General features: G+C 49.9%; 9 protein-coding genes across 9 annotated transcripts; 4 read left to right on the forward strand and 5 right to left on the reverse strand.

Moving 5' to 3' along the window:
* Positions 1-440: 440 nt before the first annotated feature.
* VTN00DRAFT_206 (uncharacterized protein) lies at positions 441-1,736 on the reverse strand (the record flags this gene model as incomplete). The annotated part of the gene is made up of 1 exon (XM_069428236.1): positions 441-1,736. The coding sequence occupies one exon, from the start codon at positions 1,734-1,736 to the stop codon at positions 441-443; it is 1,296 nt and encodes a 431-aa protein (XP_069290914.1).
* A 425-nt stretch (positions 1,737-2,161) lies between these two features.
* VTN00DRAFT_207 (uncharacterized protein) lies at positions 2,162-2,590 on the forward strand (the record flags this gene model as incomplete). Its single annotated transcript, XM_069428247.1, has 1 exon — positions 2,162-2,590. The coding sequence occupies one exon, from the start codon at positions 2,162-2,164 to the stop codon at positions 2,588-2,590; it is 429 nt and encodes a 142-aa protein (XP_069290915.1).
* A 602-nt stretch (positions 2,591-3,192) lies between these two features.
* Positions 3,193-5,715, forward strand: VTN00DRAFT_208 (uncharacterized protein; the record flags this gene model as incomplete). Its single annotated transcript, XM_069428258.1, has 2 exons — positions 3,193-4,643; positions 4,803-5,715. 2 exons carry the CDS (start codon positions 3,193-3,195, stop codon positions 5,713-5,715), a joined length of 2,364 nt encoding a protein of 787 aa, XP_069290916.1.
* Positions 5,716-6,703: 988 nt separating this feature from the next.
* VTN00DRAFT_209 (uncharacterized protein) lies at positions 6,704-8,805 on the reverse strand (the record flags this gene model as incomplete). The annotated part of the gene is made up of 4 exons (XM_069428269.1): positions 6,704-6,758; positions 7,060-7,720; positions 7,788-7,842; positions 7,900-8,805. The coding sequence occupies 4 exons, from the start codon at positions 8,803-8,805 to the stop codon at positions 6,704-6,706; spliced, it is 1,677 nt and encodes a 558-aa protein (XP_069290917.1).
* Positions 8,806-9,303: 498 nt separating this feature from the next.
* Positions 9,304-12,607, forward strand: VTN00DRAFT_210 (uncharacterized protein; the record flags this gene model as incomplete). Its single annotated transcript, XM_069428281.1, has 3 exons — positions 9,304-9,841; positions 9,902-10,441; positions 10,491-12,607. 3 exons carry the CDS (start codon positions 9,304-9,306, stop codon positions 12,605-12,607), a joined length of 3,195 nt encoding a protein of 1,064 aa, XP_069290918.1.
* A 2,437-nt stretch (positions 12,608-15,044) lies between these two features.
* Positions 15,045-17,934, reverse strand: VTN00DRAFT_211 (uncharacterized protein; the record flags this gene model as incomplete). The annotated part of the gene is made up of 8 exons (XM_069428292.1): positions 15,045-15,153; positions 15,213-15,415; positions 15,470-15,608; positions 15,659-17,063; positions 17,115-17,371; positions 17,423-17,439; positions 17,486-17,617; positions 17,674-17,934. 8 exons carry the CDS (start codon positions 17,932-17,934, stop codon positions 15,045-15,047), a joined length of 2,523 nt encoding a protein of 840 aa, XP_069290919.1.
* A 1,225-nt stretch (positions 17,935-19,159) lies between these two features.
* On the reverse strand, positions 19,160-20,831 carry VTN00DRAFT_212 (uncharacterized protein; the record flags this gene model as incomplete). The annotated part of the gene is made up of 9 exons (XM_069428303.1): positions 19,160-19,344; positions 19,447-19,703; positions 19,789-19,839; positions 19,891-19,984; positions 20,049-20,129; positions 20,205-20,226; positions 20,277-20,358; positions 20,445-20,496; positions 20,600-20,831. The coding sequence occupies 9 exons, from the start codon at positions 20,829-20,831 to the stop codon at positions 19,160-19,162; spliced, it is 1,056 nt and encodes a 351-aa protein (XP_069290920.1).
* A 1,368-nt stretch (positions 20,832-22,199) lies between these two features.
* On the reverse strand, positions 22,200-23,105 carry VTN00DRAFT_213 (uncharacterized protein; the record flags this gene model as incomplete). The annotated part of the gene is made up of 5 exons (XM_069428314.1): positions 22,200-22,226; positions 22,337-22,660; positions 22,758-22,841; positions 22,913-22,951; positions 23,031-23,105. 5 exons carry the CDS (start codon positions 23,103-23,105, stop codon positions 22,200-22,202), a joined length of 549 nt encoding a protein of 182 aa, XP_069290921.1.
* A 167-nt stretch (positions 23,106-23,272) lies between these two features.
* VTN00DRAFT_214 (uncharacterized protein) lies at positions 23,273-23,540 on the forward strand (the record flags this gene model as incomplete). Its single annotated transcript, XM_069428325.1, has 2 exons — positions 23,273-23,280; positions 23,345-23,540. The coding sequence occupies 2 exons, from the start codon at positions 23,273-23,275 to the stop codon at positions 23,538-23,540; spliced, it is 204 nt and encodes a 67-aa protein (XP_069290922.1).
* Positions 23,541-23,543: the final 3 nt, after the last annotated feature.

Here is a 23,543-nt window from a genome sequence, read left to right on the forward strand (position 1 = left end):
TACTTTATTTTCTAATATATGTAAACGTGCATGGTCATGGATATCATCGATACGTCTGTCTGTTTGTTCTATGGTCCAAAGACCTTCAGCCCTTAATCTTAATGGCTGCCACAGACCTCCACCGCCAAGTTTGACCCTCAGATGCGGTGATACAATTCTCTCAAAGCTGTGTCCCAGCTCTTCTGAGACTAGATCATCCGGAAACAGGGCGCAGAGCGTTGCGGTAGGATCGACCGACAAACTCCCAGAGAGATCCTCCGGTGACGATCAACAGCGACGCCAATACTGCGACCAGATAGAACACGAGGTCCTGTGTTAGTCTGATCAATCCATTCCCGAAATCGGTTATGGTATGGGGAAAAGAACACAGTCGCTAAGTGCTACCGGTCACACCATATATCAGGTGTTAAGAATCAGTAGCGCATGGTCCTCACGGCATGTCAGCCTAGAGCATCATCAATGTGAAAGTCTTCAAGAGAATGAGCAACGCCTTTACCGCGCTGCTTTGCCTTCTCAAAGAACTCTCTTGACTTCTTCAGCTCGATGTCTTTTTTCTCCATGGCAAGTCTCTGCTCCCGTCTCGCCTGGATCGATTCTGGCAATTCATCCGGAGAAATAGACCCCGGATCGCTCTGTAAATCTCTGTCATCGTTTTCCTGAGGCAATGATAACACGAAGAGGTCACCGATCCAAAGTGACAGCATCCCCCGGAGTCTCAATAGGTCTGGGCTGTCAGAGTACGGAGGGGATACCATTAGTTCATCCATCCGCCCTGCAATCTGCTGCGCTTGCTCCAACTCTTTGGCTCTGATTTCCGCAATGAGTCTTTGTCTCCTCTTCCCTCTCTTCGGAGAAAGCTCAGACCCAGACATGACATCGTCCTCCTCTGAGGAGGCCCCATCAGACTCTTCGTCATGATGTTGCAACGCTTCCCTAGCGACATTACTTTCTTCTTGGACAACGTATATCCAGAGGCCAAACATGGCAGGGTAGAAATCAAGCGAGCTTATAGCATCCGGCGCAGCCTTCCGATATGGATATTGAAGAATGAGTTTCTCGTAATATTCTTTGGCATCTTCAAACCCTTTCCTTGTAAACCATGATTTGGGACCGGTTTGCGCGTTTCCGCCCCGCAAGCCAGCTGCTTGTTGAGATATTTGGCGATCTCGACGAAGCAGTATCTCAGCGCCTATTCCCCATCTGGATTCGTTCCGTACATCGATAGGATGCCCCGCAAACTCTTCTCGTAGAATTAAGCCCCATGCCCTTCCAGCACGGATATAATCGCCTTCCAGGAGGCAGCGGTGTAGAATTGCCGTGATAACCGCTAGATGCTGAAGCCGAAGATTGCCTTGCTGGGCAGCGGACTGGGGAACGTATATCGGAGGGGAGAGAGAGGACAGTTCTGTGTCTATGCTCTTCTTGGTTGTCCTGCTTGATGTTTCTTCCTTGGGAGCAGCGTGTGGGAAATTGCCGCCCGGCAACTCCTGGTCAAACGGCAGGCCAGCAATCCGGTATTGATGGGCTTCATCGGGGGACAACACCAGGAAAGACCCAACTGTTTCGGGGGCCGATGTCGCATCTGTGGTTTCGCCTTCGATGTCGTCCTCGTCGCCCCAGTCGTCCACTTTTCTCCTCCGTTTCCTAGGCTCGTACTTGGCTATACGGTTGCTCTGCGGCTGCTGCCATTGGGCAAGTGGCAGCGAGAATAACGAAGCTGAGGGGCCAGAAGTCATGAAGAGAGCGCGCTTAACCACGGCACGAATTGGAATCAAGCATCATTGTAAGAGCGGCGACACGAGCTGAGAAGCTAGAACCTTGACTATTGCAGCGCTATTAGCAAGCATGCCAAACAGCCAGGCCACAAAACTGTTCGCGGAACCGTTAAACTGCGTCTCTTTCGTATTATTGTGGAAAAGTCGCGCTGACAAGCTTGCCCACGTCAACTTCAGGAACAATAATAGCAGTGTCTAAGTAGGGGCAGTGCGCACGCCGCATGCGCACAGAGCTAGCAGGCTGCTGCGAACTAAACCACAACAGGAGCAGCCGCACGAGCGCAGCTTGTACGGACGAGAAATGAAGCTGATCAGATCTGGCGGCGCAGAGGCCCCGCCGCTTCCGATCTGGTGGGCACAAACCGAACAAACAGCCACGAAGACGGATGCGCGGGCGACCCGCCGGCAGACCCTGGAAGCGTGCGGCGGTCCCTGGAATGCCTAGAACCCTAGGTCCTAGAGATCCCTACACGCCCCGAGAGGCCCCTAAACCTGCTCCCTACCAGCCCCGAGAGCGCGCCCTACGAGCGTCCCGAGGTCTTCCTACAGATCCTCCACAGCGGCAGATCACCGATCGCTTGGCCCAACAGCCGCCATCATCATCACTTCCTCGTCCTCCCCACTGTCGAAGCTCTGCTCCCTCTCTCCCTCCTCTCTCTCTCTCTCTCTCTCTGCTTCCTACTCAGTACACAGGGAACAGCTTGAAAAGGGCCTATCCCAAGGCTCATCTGGTGGACCCTGCTGTGTTTCACCTTGCCGTGGCTCGACACTGCCGGTTCCTAAACTCTGCTCTCCGTCTCCCTATGCTCTATTAGCAAGCCTACGACTGCGACCCTGCGACATCATCACCTCCACCCTTTCGACCGCGACAACCCAACAACTCGCTGCCCAAGTTTCCTTTCTCCCTCCACTGCACCTCCAAACATCGGTCGGGCTCCTCCACAACCAACCTGCTTGCCACGGCATCTACATCGAAGCTGCTCGATAACTCCGCCTTCCTACAGCTCACTGAGGGCACTCGACGTGTATCGGTCGGCAGATAACGACAACTGGCTGCTATCCAATAGAACGTCCTGTTACGTCCGGTCGCAGCCACTCCCTCTGCTTACGGTCAGGTGAATAGCTGAGGATCTTGTCACCGTGAATTCTAGAGAGCCACTGTGTTTTGGCTCAGTAGTCGGATCACTGAATCATACCGTTCTCGGGTACGTCCTACCGACCTAAACCACGCTTCACTAAGTGCTCTTAAGCGGCTACCTCCTTGCCAGACGGCTTTGTCCCGCGAGTCTAATTTTAATTGTTGCCTCCAGTTTGAGGGATCCTATATTTAATCCCGTGTCTTCTTCCATGGCAACAAACGGTGCCTGAACTCGTGACCGGCCCCTCGTCCTTGCCTCCCGATCCTACGCCAGTTACTATGGGACAAACCTCATCAACACAACGGGATCAACGCCGCGGCAATAGTGCACAGTTTTCCTTGCTCCCACAAGAACTTAACAATGGAGATGATGGTGGCGTGAACAACGAAGACATGGCAGAACATTCTGGAAGGCACAACTCGCCTCCCTCTGCGGGAGACGAGACGAACACGAACACAATTAACAACTCAGCTTCAGAGCAGCCAGCTTTTTCACAGCCAAACATGTGGCAGTCGTCTACGATTCCAGCTGCCGGTCAAGCGGAATCGGAACAGACGAGAGCTTATGAGCAACATAATCGGCCCTTTGTGGAAGTGGGTTATCCTGACAACCGTGCATCCCTCGCCCGCCTGACGGGGAGGAGACAGTCGACCATGTCGAGATTGGGTTCTCGGATATTACCAAATTCCGTGATACGGGGATTGCTCAACAGCGAGGAGGAAACTCCTGCGGAAGGTCATGCCCATCGCAACGGGATTCTCTCGAGGTCCATGTCAAGATCTGAGGGCACTTCTAGTCGTTTCTCACTTGGGTCGAGAGGAATCACGAGGCGGCGTTCCATCCGGGGGCCATACCCACTTCCTCGAGGAGACGCAGCGTTGATGCCTGACTCTCCTCCAAATCCTACATATCTCGACTCATCTAACGAGCAGGTTTCCGATTCCGGTCGAGGAACCTGGCGCCGAAGTGCGCGACGACTGAGTCGAGTCCGCAACTCCCTGTCTACCCCGATCTCCCAGATCTTTGGCCAACCGTCTCCGCCACCTTCCAGTCAGGCTCCTAGGACGCCACCTCGACGACCCTCGCGATCGACTTTTCCAGAAGATTCTGACCACTTTCTCCCTTCGCTGGGATCTATGGATACCCGTATGGATTATGATACACCTCATGAACTTGACTCAGTCGAGCCTGCGATGCGGAACCCACGTCCAGTATCCCCGATGTCATCTTCATCGCGACCCTCTCAAGGCATGAACGGTGTACGGCGTCTCCCTGGAGTGTTGCGGGCGCGGTCATCACGTATGCTTCGACGTGATGAGCAGACTCCTTTGTCACGCGTTCTTCAGCTGGCCGCTGCTGCTATTGCAGCTCAGCTCTCTGGCACTGCTGGACCTGCGCTCCCCAACGTTCAGTCTCTAGGCAATGACGGCCTTGATGGATCGCTTGAGAACTTCATACAGAGTCTACAACATGTGACATCTACGCATGCGAACGCCTCCGGAGCAGATGGGGCACAAAATTCCGCCCGCGATGTGGATCCGCCCCCGGTTAACTTCTTGAGAGTGTTTCGCTTCGTCAACAATGAAAACCCTGCCAATTCCACTGCCCACGAGCGACCGACGTCCCAGTCGGATGAACAGGGTAGCCGCACAGATCGGATGGACATTGATGAGCCATCCGGAGAAGGGACTGACGGAAGAACTGTTACGTTAGTTGTCGTGGGAGTAAGGTCAGTCCCCTCAAACAATGGAATTGGCAGGGATCAGCACAACGACGCGAGGCCCGGCTTGGACACTCTGCTCGGTCTGCCACTTGTACCACCGAGCAACGTGTTGCCAAATCAAGCCAGTAGTGGAGACTTGCTCCGACGTGCTGATGCTCCATCCAGATTCTCTCCTCGTCGACATTTCATGGAAGGTACGAACCCTTTGACCTCAAATGACAGCCAGCACGAACAAGGGGCCTCGAATATTTCGCGAAGGCCATCTGAAGCCAGTCCTTCAAGTGGGCTTTCGTCTTCACTTCCTACTGTATTGTCTGAGAGTCCGCCGGGACCTCACCCGCCACCATCTACTCCTGCAGGCCTGTCTGCGGTATCCTCGGGGGCCACGACGCCAAGCCGAAGGCCTTCTTCGGCATCCGCTATCTCTCCTAGCATTCCGCCTCAGCTCCCTGAGGATCCTCAGAGGCAACCAGAGCCAGCTGAGAACACCCCGTTCAACACTGCCCGCCAGCGACGTCGGAGCGACTCTGAATTTGCTCGTCATCGCGATCTTGGCTCGGGCGCTGCGAGACGCAATGGTGTTGTTGAACCAGACAATGCACCACCTTCTGGAGGTCGAAGCTGGCTGATATACGTCGTGGGGACGAATCTCTCGGAGAACCATCCGGCATTCGCAACCCCAAGTCTCTTCACAGACAACCCCACTTACGAAGATATGCTCTTGCTCTCATCACTCCTCGGTCCAGCTAAACCGCCGGTTGCCTCTCAGGAAGATGTCTCTTCAGCTGGCGGGCTATTCCGGCTCGTTGAGTACGCCGGTTCGCTAGTGGCTGAGGCTCTGGATGGTGCAGAAACCATTCAGATTCCGGAGAATGAACGGTGCTTAATCTGTCTGAGTGATTACGAGGCAGCTGAGGAAGTCAGGCAGCTGGCTAAGTGCAAGCACATTTACCACAAGGATTGCATAGATGAGTGGTTGACAACAGGACGAAATTCTTGTCCTCTCTGTAGAGGTCAGGGAGTCTCCGAATCATCCAATCACCCAAACAGCAATCCGACGCCGGAAGTCGCCGCTTGAACCGTTACGTCTCTTCATCTTTATTCATCACCATCACTCCGCCGACTTCTCGCCAATCATAATTCCTAAGCGTGCTTCCGTGAGAAATTGTCCTTTCTCCCTTTCTCCCCCTTTGCCCACTACCCGAATCTCCCGCACTTTATTTCATCATACGATATTTATCTGATAACCTGACGAATTTCCTTTGTGAGTATTGATTCCGGTCTTACAGCATTAGCATTTTTTTAATCCATACCCAATGCAGCAACCTGCGGAGAGAGCTTTTTTTTGAGATGATCATCCATACCCAATACAGAAAGGCAGGGATAAGATACCAATAGTTTGTGTTTCATACCCTCCTGTTTTTCTATGTGGTTTCTCGAAGAATGCGGGTATTGTGTACGGTTATTGAGAATCTTTTTTTTTCTGGCGGGCTCGGGCAAGATCACAACAACATGGATACCTTCAGATGGGTTCTGTTGGGTTGGTTAACAGCTACCGGGGTTCGTTTTGGCGGTTGGCCGGCTATTATGTTACACCCTTAATCTTGTCTTCATTGGTGTATTTTTCTAGTCGCGGTTCGATCGAGTATGAAGTAATTAATGCTCTATGAACTAGTTTGAATGCCAGTATGCCAATATCTTTGTCTCACCAACATGGGTATGCTTCGTCTATCGCTTCCCTTTTCAGCGCTCCTCTCCTCGTGGTGAACAATGAATAGCCGTTGCCTTTGATGTCATGTCCAGTTATGATCCTGGCTGGTATTAGGAAGGATAAAAAAATTCCCCCGAATTTTTCACGCGCCTGCAAAACCATGCATAGAGTATTACGTTGTTTAAAGAGAAGCATTGACCATTTCTTTGCTATCTTTGGCTGAGGATATAGACCATGTGAATCCAAATAGATTACCTATTGTATAAGAGGATTCTCTTTCGTTGCAGTCAATTTGATACAAATGCGGAAACAGGTCAGATCGGTCTTACTGGTCGCGATAAATTACGGACGGGAATCATCGTAATCTAACCTGGCCCATCATGCCATTCAGTAGAGTGCCTAGAATTGAGCTGCCGAAGAATGTCAAGCTCTATCGCTAAAAAAGTGAATTGGCCAGAGCTCAGGGGGCAGTAATCCTCTTGGAGTAGATGATAGGATGACTGGAACTTCCTTACAGGTAGCATGGATGTCCGTTTCACGCTAAGCAGGAACAGGAATAGGGGCGGAGAATGGAAGCGACAATGTGGTACCTACTTGAGAAGAATCATCGATCAGGAAATTCAGCTTAGGTGAATACAACACTGATATGCCTGCAAACCCTTCTTTTTGACATTACCATAATGCAGTCCACGTACTGAGTGGATGGCTCACGCGGCCATCTTGATATCACCAGTCAGAATTAAGTCACGAGGCACTGCCAGGCCCTTCTTATCTTTGTTCTCCACAGTCAAGGGATGTGCATGAAAGACATGTTTCCCCGGGAATAACAGATTGGTGGTGAGGAAATATTCCAACGCTTTCATCTCCAGATTGACCTTTGGGGCAGGGACCTCCAGTCTTGTGTAATGCTCTGGAACCGTACCTCCAATGCCAAGGAGGTTTTGCCACCAGTTAGGCTCTTCTCCCTTGTATTTCACGACCCACTTTGGGTCATCTGTAAACTTGAGTTGAAGCAGATTTGGGTGAGTGTCATTTTCACACTCCCATTTGCCTCTGGATTTCCAGGAGAAAGTCAAATCGACAGCTCCCCTTGTTACTGTGATCTTGGGGGGCTCAGGAGGAAGAGGGTAAAGTGTGGTGTTACTCATCCAATTAGCAGTCTGTGGCTTACTGGTGTAGCTCACGAGAACCGCATCCTCGCTCGATGTCACGATTCCGGATTTGACTGTGATGTCAGTCGCGGGAGTGTCTGTTGAAAACCGAAGTCCGTCACAGTGGCAGATTGTCCAACCGCCGTATGTGGATAACTGGTCAGTGAATCTCTCGATTTCCACGCCCTCCGACTTCAGCTTCCCAGTAAAGGTCATTCCAGCTGCCATCAATACCGAAGGTGTCAGCAATGCTCATAGTGCTTCGAGTCAATCAATATATCGCCTCACCTACGCCTTTAGTAGATGTGACCTTGAGATCATCGAAGGCATTTGCGAGGTTGGGCTGATCGAACGCCAAATGTCAGTTAGTGCGTCTTCCGGGGATTTGACAGATGCTTACAGCGAAAAAGGCTCTCGCAATCAGATCGTGACTGAAGATGATACTTGCAGAGCAGCTTTCAGGAATAGGGCACGCAGCTTTGCCGTCGGGCTCAAAGCTAAGGATGGTTTGTCCACTGGGCTTCTTCCCATTCTCAGGCCCCCCACGGACCCCGATCCACATGAGAAGAGTGCCAGGGACGTTGTTGGGCTCATCACGAGGAATGACCGAAAAGCAAAAGGAGGTTGGCTGTAAGACGATCAAGCTAGGGTCGTTAACGCGCCTGGTGACCCCGGTGATGAAATGGTCCTTGATATCCCGTCTCAATGCCGTCTCCAGACCATCCCTCAGAGCCTCGCTCACGGCGGCCGTCAACTTCTCTTTCTTGTCGGAAGGACCTCCCAAGATGGTGCCTTTCGCATTCTGGAAAGACAGACAGATGTTACGAGTTGCATCCGGGTCCTCTCCCAGACCCACGACGTAGTTTATTCGCACCCGCTCCAACTTGCTCGGAGATGACTTGGGAATCTTGTTGCCGAGTGTACCAGCAACGTTGAAAAGATCGACATCGATCGCCAACTGATATCCGTCAGGGACTGGCTTCGCCTCTCGACTGCGAGGGGCAACTTGTTTATAAGTGCCCCTTAAGTCGCCAATCACTCGAGCCAACCCGTAAGGGCTTTGGAATTGCACTCTGGAACTCATGAGTTTGAGTTCGAACTCATACTTGCGCTCCTCCATTTCATCGTCGTCATTTTCGGCTAGGGCACTTCCCGTAAAGACAGGGAAATTTTCCACGATGGATATAGGATTGGCTTGGAGAAGTTCGTTGACCTTGTCTTCATCATACGACACCAGGACATCCCATTGATGCGTTGTGTCCTTGGCATCCATTTTCTCGACTAGATCTTTGAAGGAGTCTTTCATCTTGGATTCTTGGACCGGAACACGCCCTGATCTCTGACTTGCGCAGTAATTCCGTGTGAAGGGGGTTTATTTAGAAGAGGGTACAGGAAAAGATCAAATTCACACCTTTCTAAGATCTAACATTTTTCAACTACTTGCCCAGTTCTTTTACGACCTTTTCCCCAAAACGTGGCTGGCTGAGATGTGGGGGGGATAGATAGGACCACTGCAGGTTGTGATGAATGCGGCTGGCCATGACCTACTCCCATGATGTCATCTGACATATACACAGGGACCGTGTAGGGTGTGGATGGTTCCCTACGTGCCGGGCGCTGGTTGGCTGCATAGGGTGCGATCGATCAGATCACATCCATCATTCCGGGTGAGTTGTGCTGATAAATCATTCAAAAAAGACGCCTTTGGAACCTGCTTAAACATGCATTTTCATTCCCCTGGCACACCTCGCTGTGTCTCATTCCTCCATTTATCGTTTACTGCGCTCTGACTTTTCAGACCACAATGGCCCCCAACAGCAACCCTGCTAAACCTGGTGACGCCACTAAGCCTGGTGGCACCACTAAACCTGAAGAGCCCAAGCGTGTAAAAAGGATCTTCACTGATACCTTTGCACAATTTGCCACGAAAGACGTGACAGTCATTCTCAATGCCTCGGAGCAACCGTACATTGTGGACTCCAGCTTTACCGTAAACACCCCTGTTTGTCTGATATACTCCGAGAAGATCAAGATCGAGGCGTTTCAGAAATATCCAGGAAAGAAGCTGGGCCTTTACTGTACTGAAATTGACATATCTCCGAACGTCATAATCGATGTTTCCGGGAATCAGGGAAAAGGCGGGAGTAACAACGCGGCAGATAATGGGGCCAAAGGGGATGATGGTCAAACTGGCGGTGACGTGTGGCTGTTTGTACAGGATGCGACGAAGGAGATGATCCAAAATCTCAGTATCAAAGCGTATGGCGGCGATGGAGGGAAGGGAGGGGATACCAGTGCCACAGGAAAGTCGGGAGGTGCAGGCGGGACAGGGGGAAATGGAGGTAAAAGATAACTACTACTCAAAGGATGCAAAGTGAGCACAGACCAACATGCTATAATAGGAACTATCGAAGTTTTGTTCGGCACTGCTGTCAAAAGAACTGCCATGGGAGTCGCCAACCTTAAAAAGAAGCCATGGCCCCAGCAAGCCCTGGCGTTGCTGAAGGGAATCGAACTTCCTGATAATGTTCCCGAGCGACTGAGTGCCGACGAAAGATCTGTCGTCACGCAGTACTGGAAATTCCAGCAGGCGCTGGTTCGCGTATTAAACAATCTGAACACCTTCACTGGGGTAAATCACTCAGCAAGTGCAGCAAAGGATATGATCGTCAATTATCTCAAAGGTGTAAAACCGCCAGGTGTGAGCCAGCTCACAGAGTCCATCAGGGCCATGGATAGTGCTGCTGAACTCCTCAAGAAATTGCCTCGAGACGCTGACATCGAAGCGGTGTTGAAAGAAGCCTGTCTCGCGGAGAATCTCCCGGCAGTACCGGACGACTCCAAACTGACATCTATAGTGGAAGACCTGTCCTTCGAGCTCTCAGCAGAGGCCAAAGAGCTAGAGAGAGAGATCAGGTATAAGTGCCGTCATACAAATGCTGGTACGTCTCTGTTGTCCTTCTATGAGATTGGCGCTCACACTTTCTCCAGGACAGGGTGGTCAGGGAGGAAGCAGCTCTCACGCGCTGGCGAAACCTGGAGCGTATGGCCAAGCGGGAAAGAATGGCAGCGTCAAGGTCACCTGTATGAATCCGAACCACAGTGCGGCGGATCTCAAGGCGACTCAAGTTTTCGCATTTCCTGATCAGTGCCAGATGCTTCTCCGGCAGGCCGATGTGGCCTTCTTTAACAACGTACCGTCCGAAAAGGAACGGGCATCAATGTTATACCGGCGACTGCTAAGCCGCTTGGGCTTTGTCAAAGAGGCTAATTTCGGAGACCAGCATTCGTCCCCCTTAGCAGGAGCCTACCATCACCTAGCCACTGAATGGAAACTGACTCTATTCCCTGAGAGTGCCTTGCGCTCTGTCTATGAACAGGCCGAGAAAAAACTCAACCGCTTGCTTCTCGGGCAGGATATGTGGGGGCACAGCCCCAACTGGGTCCCGCGAATGTCGGTGCAGTTTTATGACGAGGAACTGGACCGATCCCTGCGTCTGCTGAAAGAGGAAGAAACCCTTACTACTGATTACGAGAAGGCCTTGGAGGCCAACAATGCGACGAAGCGCTTCGTTCAGCAAGGGATGGATTCGTTGCGGTCGAATAAAGATACCGCAACGGCTCGGATCGCCAGATTGACAGCAGAGAATGGTCCTCTCAGCATGTCAGTGTATAAGATTGCGGCTTTCACTCCCCGGCTCAAGGCAAAGAAGGAGCAAATCCAGAATCAGCTTGATCTTTTGAAGAACAAGTTCCGAAATCCCCCGTTTGACTACTTTAAGATCTTCGACGCTTTAACGACCCTCTCTGAAGCTACAATGGATGCCAAATCTTTCTTCAAGATTTTGAAGTTCGGGGTCGATACGTATAAGTCTACCCTCTATTACAAGGACGAAAGGTACAAAGAGACCGTGCAGGATTATGTCGTCGATGAGCTGAAAGTATGTCGGGGTGATATCGCTTCACTGGAGGACGCCTTCACCACCCGCAGGGACCACACGATCGCGGTGGAAGATCCCAAGTGTGTGAAGATCCTCGCGACCGCCGAGAAGATCAAGGCTCTTTTCAAAGAATATAAAAACTCATTTCCCAAGGAGTGTCGAGACGACCTCAACACCTATATTGATGACTACAAGAGACTGGTTCAGACCCGGAATACCGCCGTGATGGAATACAACTCCTCCCTGCAGCTCCTTTTCGAGGCCATCGGCGAGGAGAAGACCTTCGACTCACAGATCAAGAACCTGGGCCAGAAGGGTGCGGTCAGCATCGACCCGAACCTGCCGTCGGTCCTGTACTGGCTGCGAAAAGCCCGCGACGACTTACGGTTCAGCATCATGGAGGCTCTCAACAACCAGAGCCGAGCGATCCGGTACTGGGGCCTGCAGCAGAAACCGCCGCTGGCGGACCCGATGCCACTGCAAGACTTCGCCTTCCTGAGCAACGAGCGGGAGCGCTTGCGTCGAGCCTTCAGCGACTGCCTCCAGCGATACGCGCTGAGTGTTCGCAACACATGGCCCAGCACCGACAAACAGCAGGGACTCTTTCGCGAACTCACCGAGACCGAGCTCGCCATGCTCAAAACGGGCAGCATCGTCTCTCCCACCACGGGGAGTAGGGAGTACTCGACGTTCATTAACATTGACCCGGACGGCACCAATCACCCGTTTGGGGACTACATCGACATCCGGCTCAGCCAGGTGCGACTGTGGCTGCTGGGGGTGGACCGCGATACTGACGCCTCCGGGCGGAAACTGCTGAACGTGATCCTCATCCATCTGGGAATAGAGACCATCAAGGATGATCGTAGGCAGAACTTTGACTTCTCGCACGATAACGTGCAGATCTCATTCGATTACGACGCCGCAAAGGTCGTCACCTTGGACGATGCGAGATCCGAATATGTTTGGAGTCGCCAGACGATCCAGAACGATCACTATATCGGCGACACGGCGGGGAAGAGCAGCATCGCTGCCATCGGGCCCTTCACGACGTGGAAAGTAGTCATTCCCACGGGGACCGTCAATCAGGGGCTGAGGATGGAGCAAGTCAAGAAGGCGTATCTCGAGTTTCGAGGCACCAGCCGGTCAGCGATCGTAGGGAATTAATAAAAGCTGAAGTAGGAATATGGTTCTGCATCATACCACTGTTAGCCGAACTTTCCTGGCTTTGGTAAGTGTACATCCTCCATGCACTGATACACCCTGAAAAGGAGGCGTCGCTTGACAGCACAATATGTGTAAATAGTCCTGAGGATTGAGTCCGTGTCGTTGCCCTACAGTAACAATGACAGGCTCAAGACTGAAAGGCGGGGGCGGAGTGGATGTGAAGATAGAAACGCTTGACCTTTGCAGACGTGCACAAAGTGCTCGTGCCTTCTGCTTTACGAGGCCCACAGGAGACAACATCGCGAGCACACAAACCTTCCGGACGTTGGGGAGGATGGAGTAAAACAGGTCTCTGTGCGCGACCTTGAGCCTTAAATGTGTCGCATGTTCGATACCTAGAAGAACTCAAGGTCGAAGACACCCCGTGGAGACTGGCAACGCATCTGATGGCATCATGCTAGCAAGATAGTAACAGTACTACCACAACAGAACGAGGACATAATGTTTATAACGCTTCAAAGGATCAACATAACTTCAATGTCCACTAAAAGGATGAGCAATCAATCTATGTTGTAGCAGAACAATGCAACACGAAAGTGCATACATAGACTTCGCAGTCCAACCTCGCCCTATACAGCCCCAAACACCCGAAGTCATGCGTGTAAGCTAACAAACCGTCTCGAGGGGATATGATCATGCCAAGCAGCTAGTACTTCAGGAAGTTGAGTCGCAGATCAGAAAGCCCCAGAAGGACTCGGGATAGCTCTATCGATAACGCACAGTGAGAATCGAAGCGACCAGACATGGCAACAAAAAGATACTATTCCCAAAGTGTGGAGTGTGACATTTTGGGCAGCAAGGGGATAAGTTGGGTACCCCTACATTATTCTAGGTTCAGCAACAGATAGAATCAACTAAGTTTATAACAACTAGTCTAGTACTAGTGCTTGCTAGAGTCCATAGAGGGCAGAGAATAGGCACTTATTGCGTACCGGAGCGGTTTGCGCGGAATAGTTTAGAAGAATAGGGTGGAGAAATTGGAGGAAAAAGGTTCAGGGGTAGGGCTGGTGGGAAGGGGATAAGAGGAAGTCACAAAGAAATGTACACTTAGGATGTTTCATACTCTCTTCTCAGATTCAATTATGGGTTTTTTTTTACCATCTCAAGTGCTGCGGGAAATATGTTCTTTTCTAGGGAAATAAAGCTGTCTGCCTTCATTCTTATGTGCTGAGACCTATGCATATATGACGCGGCTGTATTGCTGGACTCCCTCTCCGAGAAACCCATCCACATCCCACTGTTCACGGCCAGATGCTATACAAAGAAGCTTGATTTATCATCCCTGTTTAGCAGGACACAGGAAGGAAAAGAGATATGTAAAAAGGCTATAAGAAGAAGTGTTTAATTAGCAGGCTATGTAAATCTAAAAAGCTTCTGCTGAGAGATAGTAAAGAATGAGGAATAAGACAGAATAAAGAGAGAGAGATAGAGAAAGATAAAGACTAGAGTAAGCTATTGTATGGTTTCCTGAGCAGTTCTGTTGAAAATAAAGAGGTAAAACTGGCTGTGATAGAAGCTATTTTTGGCAGTAGTTTAATTGTGGGTTCAGATAAGATGAGCCAGGGTGAGCGGAGTGAGCGGCTATGGCAGCAGAGAAGAAATCAATTGGTCGAGGCTTGGTAGATACAGGATAGGGTTCTGTCATGTGCAGGAAGCTTAAAGCAATATGATGCTGCTGGGGAGGAGCAGGTGGAAATGAACTGTAAACAGCGTCACTGGAAGTCATTTTCAGCCTTGATTCCACAGGTACTCGCATCATATATGTAAAATGAAGAAAAATAGAACAATGTAGTCACGCCTCCTTCCAGGCGATAGATAAATCGGTAGAACCGAAGGGCATTTATCTAGTTATCCATACATATATGTATATTCATAGATAGAAATGGGGATCATAAAGTTAGGATAGATACATCAGTATTTCGAGTAAGAAGTCAAAAAAACCCATAGTGCGGCCAAATGGCAGATCTGCGTTGAAAAGAAGAATTAGTAGACAAGCTTGATGCAATGGTTTTTTGTTCCCGTAAAATTCTTTGGGAAATTGGCCATGCCATTGAAATCAAGGTGAGAAAAGCCCTCCCAAAAATATAAATAGTACATTTTGAAGGCCGTCAGTTCATCATCAAAGCTTCTTTTTGTGGCTCCATAGTTCTTCCAAAAATCTTGACGTATGCTTCGTTCTAACCAGGAAAGTTCCAAAACTATTTACAAAGGAAGTTTAAATGGCAAGATATTTCAACAGGAATTCGTAGACAAGACAGAATCATATGCACTGAAGCAACAGAAGGGATATATATAGTAACCCGTGAAATATCTCTAGGACGTGGCGAGATGCGAAATCATAACTTCCCTATATATAGTCACGCGGAGGGCGAGGAACTCATAGCTCGAGGTGTTCCACGCTGTTCGCCCTTTGGCCGGAGCCTTGAGTTGGACGTTCCAACTCCTTCGTCTTTGTGCAAATCCATGCGGACGCATACATGTTTACCCTAGAGACATGTTAGTCGCCGTAAAGAAGATAGCTTTGCAACAGGAAAAAAAAACCTACCGGTCGATACACGACCCAGGGAATCTGGCGCCAACACGGCGTGTGCTAAAGCCGTTCTTCTGGAATTGTTCCATGTACCACGGCTCAATGCTGGCAGATCGTAATAGAATGCGACCGCCCATCTTCAGGGCACGGTTCAAGGCTCTGCATTGATGTGCTGCCGCATCATCTTTCGGATCGAACCAGTCCATCGAGTCCATGACCTAGCTCAACGTGAGTGAATGTGTTGAGGCTTTCGGGAGAATAATTAGACTTACCACTGCGATGGTCAAAGTGCCGGGAGTGATTCGCGCAATGACCTCATTGATTTCATCTGTGTGAATCCGAAGACCGTCGAAAGCGCCGGGAGACGATAGTTTCACGTGCGCCTTGGATGTGAGATATGTCGGGTGACATCTAGTTCGAATTAGCACAGAGTATGACTATACCCAGCAACTTGACCATACCTCTTCGAAAAGCGACCTTGCAGACAAAGGTAGTAGAAGTAGTTGTCGTCACTGATCATAGTGTCCTTGACCACCGGGTCCAAGGTGTCAACAACATACTCCCAGATCGCCCGGCCGCTAACACCTTTCTTCGTGCCATCGGTCAGACCATTTCTCTTGATGTAATCGTCAACAATCATATTCCGCTGGTTACGCGGGACACCGGCAGCCTTCCATGCAAACCACTCCGTACTGACAACTGCCCAGTGAAGAGGCTTGCTCATCAGGACACTGCGGATTCGCGGCCAGAGCTCTCGCTGTTCGCTCAGAGTTTGAGCTGCACAGAGTTTCTTCACATGGCCAGTCAGGCCAAACACTTTGAACAGGTACCTAACCATCTTGATGGCGTGCCGTGATCCACCAGTCTCATACAGTCCATGTCCGGAGGGGGAGGTGAAAACATGAGTGTTATCAAGCCAGTATTGGAAGGCTTGGCTGGAAAGGTGTGGGCTCAGGCGAGTGATCAGAAGCTCACGAAAATTCGGGTGTTTTCCTTCTCCGAATATCTTCCAGACGTCCTCGTAGCCTAAGGCGGTGAAACTCGCGACCTTGAGCTCAAGAAGATGGTTCTGGTTCGGATTCAAGTCAACCGCATGGATTCTTCGGGGGCTCTTCTGCAGGTAATCCAGAATGTTGTCACCCGCACTGGTAATGGCCAGAATAACATCGTCACTTCCAATATTCAACAGTCTATGATCCACTCTGGGGTCCTCCCAGTTGAAGGCGTAGATGTATTCGTTCTGGAATTGCGTGTGTTTCGGCAGCAGGTCATTGTAGTGGATTCGGTAGTGGTGGTTCTGGTAGAAAGAGGATGGGAGCGGCAGGTTCGAGCTCAAATTGATGACCGCAGATTCGTATGCTTTGGACCGGATTTCGCGTGCGCTTTGTTCGACAGCATTTTCCATCTCCTGGCGGTGGTTAACAGGCGATAAGTAGGGTGATTCCGTGAAGGATGCATCCAGTTTCTCTATGGCATCATGGCTGGACAGACTAGGGGCGATTTCCTTCTGACGGCCAATAAAAATGTAGTACGGAATGCCACCCAGGAGGTAATTTCTCTCACTTGCAGAGATGACTGTTCCGAAGCGGTATTCAAGGTAATCTCTGCGAGCGGCCTCAAGGTTAACTCGATCGGCTTCGAACCATGCACGCCAGAACGCCCGTCCCAGCCAGTTGACATGACGGTTGAAGACACCACCAATGTAGTTTCGAGATGACACGTCGACAATGCTTTGCACTTTTTTTTCACATGTCAGACTCTGCTTTTTCATTACGCAGATTGCTGGCTTACCGTAGAAATCGCAAACTCCCATGATTCCGGAGGGTTTCAAGAGAGTAGTCAGGGAATCGACGACACTGTAATAGTCTGGAACCAGTCAGCAATCAGATAGATAGGAGGTGTAGTTGGGATACCAACCTGGTATCATCGACAAGCTGTAACTCATAGTCACCAGGTCTGCACCTTCACCAGATTTGGTCTTCTCAGACGAAACACCATCTTTTGACAGATTGAATGATCGCGCATCCTGGCAGAGAACAGAGACATTCTTCCATCCAAGTCGTTGGAATCGTTTACGCGCGACGTCGCACAGAGAAGGTGAAAGATCAACCAAGTAGACGTGCGAGAAGAAGGTGTCGACTGGAAGGAATTCTGCCATCGCCTCGATGTTGTATCTATTCCAATGTTAAAATATTGTGATTCTTTAAGGAGTTCCTAGAGCATACCCAGTTCCTCCACCGATCTAATGAATTAGTAAGGTGCTCATCTGGAAGGAATGGGGAACTTACATCAACCCACACTGGCTTTCCAGCCTGGATTTCATTCTTCTCCACTTTGTGCTTCAATTGGGCCGCCGCGAGTCCAAGCATATCCTCCCGACCGCGAAGAAGTCGCTTGCGGGTGGCATCGTAGACAGACGCCTGAACATCGTAAGCCAGGTGCTCCCTGCAGTCACCCCGAAGCTCGGGTGTCGTACCTGAGTCTTGTAGAAGCTCTCCAGAGCATGTTGCTGGTTACCCTCGCCTCCTCGTTCATGAGGCTTCAGAAAACTAGCATAGGCAAACTTGAGATAGGTGAAGATCCCGCCGTCGGTGTCGATCTTCGACTTGGAGAAAGAAAAAAGGATAATAGACGCGACAAACACACAGACAAGGAAAGCGGCGATCGCAATGTAAGCATGAGGCAGGCTCATGCTCTCCGGGAGAGAACCCGCAATGAGACTGTCAATGAGACTCATTGCGTGCTCTGGAAGGGGATTTCCTGAGGGTGGAAAGAGGACAGAAAGAGACACCGCCAGACGACTGAAGAGAGAGAGAAATGGCCGCTTCTTGAAGGGACATCTTCAAGCATGCTGGGCAAGGCATCACGAGCCCCACCATCGACCCCTCTGTCCGAGGGCGTCATGCAAAGGATCAGGATAGCATCACGACGTCCTATCAGGGAGACACATGGGCATTGGGCGATAAGATAGACACAGAGTGGGCACCCCCATTGCGCAGGTAAACCGATCATCACCCCATCCGGCACTCGCGTCTCAGATCATGGGGAGCTAGTAAGAGGACGGGGCTGCTAGGTGCCTGGGCTTTGCTGGATTGAGTAGAATCCATGGGGACAAACGACCGTACACAAGCGCCCCCCCGGAAGCGCGGCAAGGGGATGTCTATCAAGTGAGAGAGCGTGCTGATGGCATGTGCAGACATCGTCTGGATGTGGAGCTCCGACGAGGACAGTCCGTGCAGACGTTGAAAAAAAGAGCTGAAGTTGAAGCTGTCGTTGAGGGTAGATTTAGATCGGAGGTGGTGAGAGCCAATGGCAACGGGATACCATTGCACACCCCGACCTAGTGGAGAGGCCAGCGGGACAAGCACGCGGACCCACTAAAGCACGGGTCTTCCTACGTCCTCCGGTCCCCAGACATGCTTGATGTGATAGTGATACGCAGGTCTGTGGAATAACGTCCTGAAAGTCACGATTTATTCCGCATTTTCACGACCGCCCTTTCCTGGCTCTCTCGGAAGGAGCAGGGTCCTGTAAAAGCCGCGCCCCTGATCCATACAGATGACAATTTCGGGCGACTCTCGGGAGTTCTCTCGGTTCATGGACGATTGTCCGGTGGCAAGGAGCTTTTAACTTTAGGCATTGGCGATTATAATTACTATTTCTAGGGTTATTGGTGGCTCTCTCATGAGACAGTGTTGGGGAACTTAGGGCCTCGGCCGGATCACTGCTAAGATCCCAACTTTCTGAACCTCCCGCGTATGGGGCATTCTATGTGCTACGTAGATACAGAGCCTGCGGCATTTACTGACAGATTGTATGCATTCCATCCTGAACGGTCTTTGCTGGTTGCGAACTTCCAATGAATAGGTATTTGTGTTTTCTTGCTTGGAACCAGATATGCTTCAATGCATTCTGTATGCCTACCAATCTTGTCGTCAGCGAAAAGCCCGAGTACATCGCCATCACTCTGGAATCTTCACGACCGCTCTTCCATCAATCTCTGATCTCCCGAGCTTCTGGAGGACATTGTCAATCTCATTGAAGTCGAAGACTTCAATATGGGCCTTGACATCTCCAGCCACGGCCATTTCCAGCAGCTCATCCATCTCTTGGGCCGTTCCCGCAGAATTCCCAACGATCGTAAGACCTGTTACCATAGTCAGTTACATCTGCGAAGATCTGAATAGCGCCATAACTGTTTATGTGAGACAGATGGGCTGAATTCTAGCACACCTATCTGCTACCTTACCTTTTACAATCATATCAAACGGTGTCGCGGGAAGCCGAAAGGGTACGCTCGGAATACCGACACAAACCAAGACACCTAGGTTGCGCAGCATGCGCATGCTCTGGGTGTAAGCCGGCTCGTTGTTGGCCGTGCATATCACTGCATGTGCACCGAGACCGGATGTAAGTGATTTGACGCCGGCCTCTACATCATCAACCTTGTAATCCAAGAAGCTTGTTGCGCCCAGAGAGAGACAGAGCTTCCTCTTTGCTTCGCCACTTTTGCAAAATAATAGAAATCAGTAATTATTCCCAGAGATATATACATTGATGGACACGAATAGGAAACACAGTGTCAATTTACCTGTCAACTGCAATCACTTTCAAACCCTTCTTCACTGCTATTTGGATGCACCTATGATGAACTTAGTACAGAGTCCATGCATCAAAGCTAAAGAGGTCTTACATATGTCCCAATCCACCACCAGCACCGGGAAGGACGAGCCAGTCACCAGGTCTAGTCTTCGTCTTCATAAGAGACGAGTACATTGCAATACCGGCTGCAGGATTTCGTTTCCTATTAGTAACCAACTGGTATATGACAAGGGAATGTTGAAAACGTACCACACAGAAGTGGTGCAGCGACATCCGGGGAGAGCTCAGAGGGCATCTTGGTGACATGTTTCGCTGGGGCGACGATATATTCTGGCTCCAGTCAGAAAGGTTGCATGTATTATTCCTAAGATTATTCCTAAGAGTTTCTATTTGTATCTTCCATACGCTGAAAGGTCCCCGCAACATTCTACGGATTGTCAATTATACGATCAATTGGCGTCGATGTGTGGGACTTACAGCTCCAGCATTCTTTTGATTTGGACATGCAGTGTTGTTGACGGCACATATTTCGCAGCTCAGACAGGAACTGTAGAGCCATCTGTCTCATATTCAAAATGCATATTCTAGCGTCAGTCTCGAATATCCACTCCCCCAAATATAGATGTTAGAATGGGACTAACTGACCTAACACCAACTTGCTTTCCTTTCCACCCCTGTTCATCAACGCCAGTGCCAACTACACAGAGTACGTAGCGAATCAGCGATGATCGTCATATAGTATTCCAAGCTATCTAGCTAGGGCCAATCGATTTTGAACCTCGGAGCATCACTAAACTCACCACCCACAACCTTCCCCACCCCCTCATGGCCCGCCACATCCGTCAGCATGGGCGTTTCCCCACGGATGCTATGTACATCCGAGTGACAGACACCGGAATATTCAAGCTTAATGAGCAAGTCTCCATCCTGGGGGACCGGCACTGGATGCGTGGTGCTGATCTGGACATGCGCCGTTGGAGAAGCCCCCGTAGGCGGAAGGACTGCGGCGGTTTGAGTCTGAGGAATCGCCATGGCTCACAAGAGGTTTCTCTGAATTGAAAGCTGGTAGATGAGATAGTCGTCTAGGAAGTATCTAATAATATAGAAGGAATAGGTACACAATTGGCGGTCGAACCTGACCGTCGTGGTCTACGAATTGGACTCACCAGACAGGGATCAAGCGAGCTTTTTAGAGAGCAACAGGCGCATTGCATACCTAATGAGGGGAAATATCTCTCCATATCCTTCCCCACTCTTTCTAAGGTCTCTAATTGTCACGCGACAAAGGAAATCCCAGATATGGAAGCTCAAACAGCATGTATTACCTAAGCGTATCTTGATATTTAGATAACTCATGCCGATAATGAAACGCATGAAATGATAAGGACGCGATAGCGAGAAAGTATTGCAGATACCAAGCTCTCCATAATCTACGCAAGTTTCGACATTACCTGAACATGATTCTGTGGCATTAAAGGAATATTTGCGATAGTTGAAATATTCTCACTCTTGGGCGTCAATATTCCTGAATTAGGTAGGTACTAAATAGTACCTACTTTAACTTGGGTAGGTAATCACTGCCTGAAAGGTGGTGGTAAGCGAAAAGGGATTATTTTTCAAATCTGAAGGATAAAAATTGACATCCTAATGCCAAAGGGTTATACGAGGTTCTGGACCTTGTGAAGTGTCTTTGCTTCGTCACTTCCTCATCAATCGCAGCTATCGGCTCCATAACGAAACGAAAGTCACTTGCGAGGCAATGAAAACGCAATGCCAGGGAGACAAATAGATTAATGGAGCAGAAAAGTCTTCGAATATTAACTATCGACACCGAGTTTATCTGGAGTTAACGTGTGACTTATATTAGTCGTTTCAGCAACAGACGGCCCTTGTGTCCGGCGCGATTCCGGATATTTTCATTCTGAGTCTTTAAGAGTATGGTCCAATAAAATATTATAGAAGTTCCACACAAGCAGGTTTCCTTCCTATGTTAAATCAAATCTCAGCATGTCTAAAACACAAGTACAATAATACTAACGGTTCATCTATACCGAGAGAACGCAACCGGATACTATCGATGCGTGGAATGTAATATGGATAGCCAGGAAACGAATCCGATGCCATTTTGACTAAAAGATATCTATTCTGACTAGGACATTAAAAGTTTCTTTCAACCCAACATGAAGCAAACAAATCGGGTTTCATCAGCAGAAACCCTGTTAGGCTCTCAAATCGAGACTTGTGGATGTACAGTACAAAAAAGAGCACGATTCCTGCTGACCTATGGTCTGATCCGAGACAATCTGTAAAAGATAAAAAGGGGTTGCGGGTCAAAATGTCAAAAGATGTCGGAGGAAGTTATTAATAATGAATTTATCATGATACCAAGGACGCTCGCGCTCATGCATTTTCTGATTGAACAGTTTGCTATACAAGCGGATACAGTTAGCATCAACTTTTACGAGGATTGTATCACGAGGGAGTATAAACAACGGCGGTTTATTTAGGAAAGGACGGCCGAAGAAGTCAATACTTACCACCAGCCAATCCATGCCTTCATTAATTCCCTTGCCGTCAATAGCCGAGCATGCGACAATGCTCCAGTTGCGGTCTCGAAGTTCTCCTAGTTTCAGGGCTTCCGATATCTCACCGGCACCCTTAGCTCCAGGCTGATCCTGCTTGTTTGCGAAGACAAGAAGTGCTGCATCGCGGAGCTCCTCCTCGTTTAGCATGGCAGCTAGCTCATCCGAGGCCGTTCCCAATCGGTCGATATCGGTGGAATCGATGACGAAGATGACGGCTGCGGTGTTGGCATAGTAGCATCGCCAGTATGGACGGATGGACGTTTGACCTCCGAGGTCCTGAACGTGGAGTCGGCCATTAGCTGCAGTGCTCCAGAAATCCCTACACTCTCTACCCGCTCGTTCCACAGTGTAAGACTCAAACGGTGCAACGTACCCAGACATTAAAGTTGAGGTTCTTATATGTCACCGATTCGACGTTGAATCCGATTGTTGGTATTGTCGTCACGACCTCTCCAATCTAGATACAGGAGTTAAGGAGATCAGCTATCATGCTCTTCCGAGAAACTCATGCCACAGTCTAGCAGATACCTTCAGTCTGTACAGGAGGGTAGTCTTTCCAGCATTGTCCTGCATTACCAAAGCGAAACATTTGTCAGCGCAAAGTCCCTCTCCGCATCTTGTCGCGGGTTTAGGGAAGTCGACATACGAGACCCAAAATCAGAATCCGAATCTCCTTCTTTGTCCAGATCAAGGACAGTAAACGTGACAAGGAGCCTCCCATTGTCCTAACGCGTAGGTATCCCAGCCGTCCAGACGGTCAATCGGGGATGTGAGGTGCCGTCCCTCTTAGGCGAAAGACAAAGAGCCGCTGCGGAGAGTATAAGGCTGTGCTAAATAAGACGAACGTGGCAAAAAAGAGCAAGAAGATTTGACGGGTATATCTACAACATGTCCTCGTGAGCGGCTTCAAACGGTTTCCATCAATGACAATCGCGAGTGATCAACAAGCTGACCGAACAGTGAGGCGAGACCCCAACCTGAAAGTCTTGTGGTGACCGCATCGGGACCAACTGCGCTGCGGCGCGCCCGAACGGCCTGGCCCAAGCTCGCGGCCGGCTCATTCACGGAGGCTCTTCTTCCATTGTTGCGGTCCATCTTCGCCTTTTGCCTCTTCCACCCGGTATACAGCCTTCCGCTCATCTTGCGACCGTTCTGATGA

Source organism: Thermoascus crustaceus (genome assembly GCF_041956765.1).
Source record: "Thermoascus crustaceus strain CBS 181.67 unplaced genomic scaffold VTN00scaffold_1, whole genome shotgun sequence".
Lineage (NCBI taxonomy): Eukaryota > Fungi > Ascomycota > Eurotiomycetes > Eurotiales > Thermoascaceae > Thermoascus > Thermoascus crustaceus.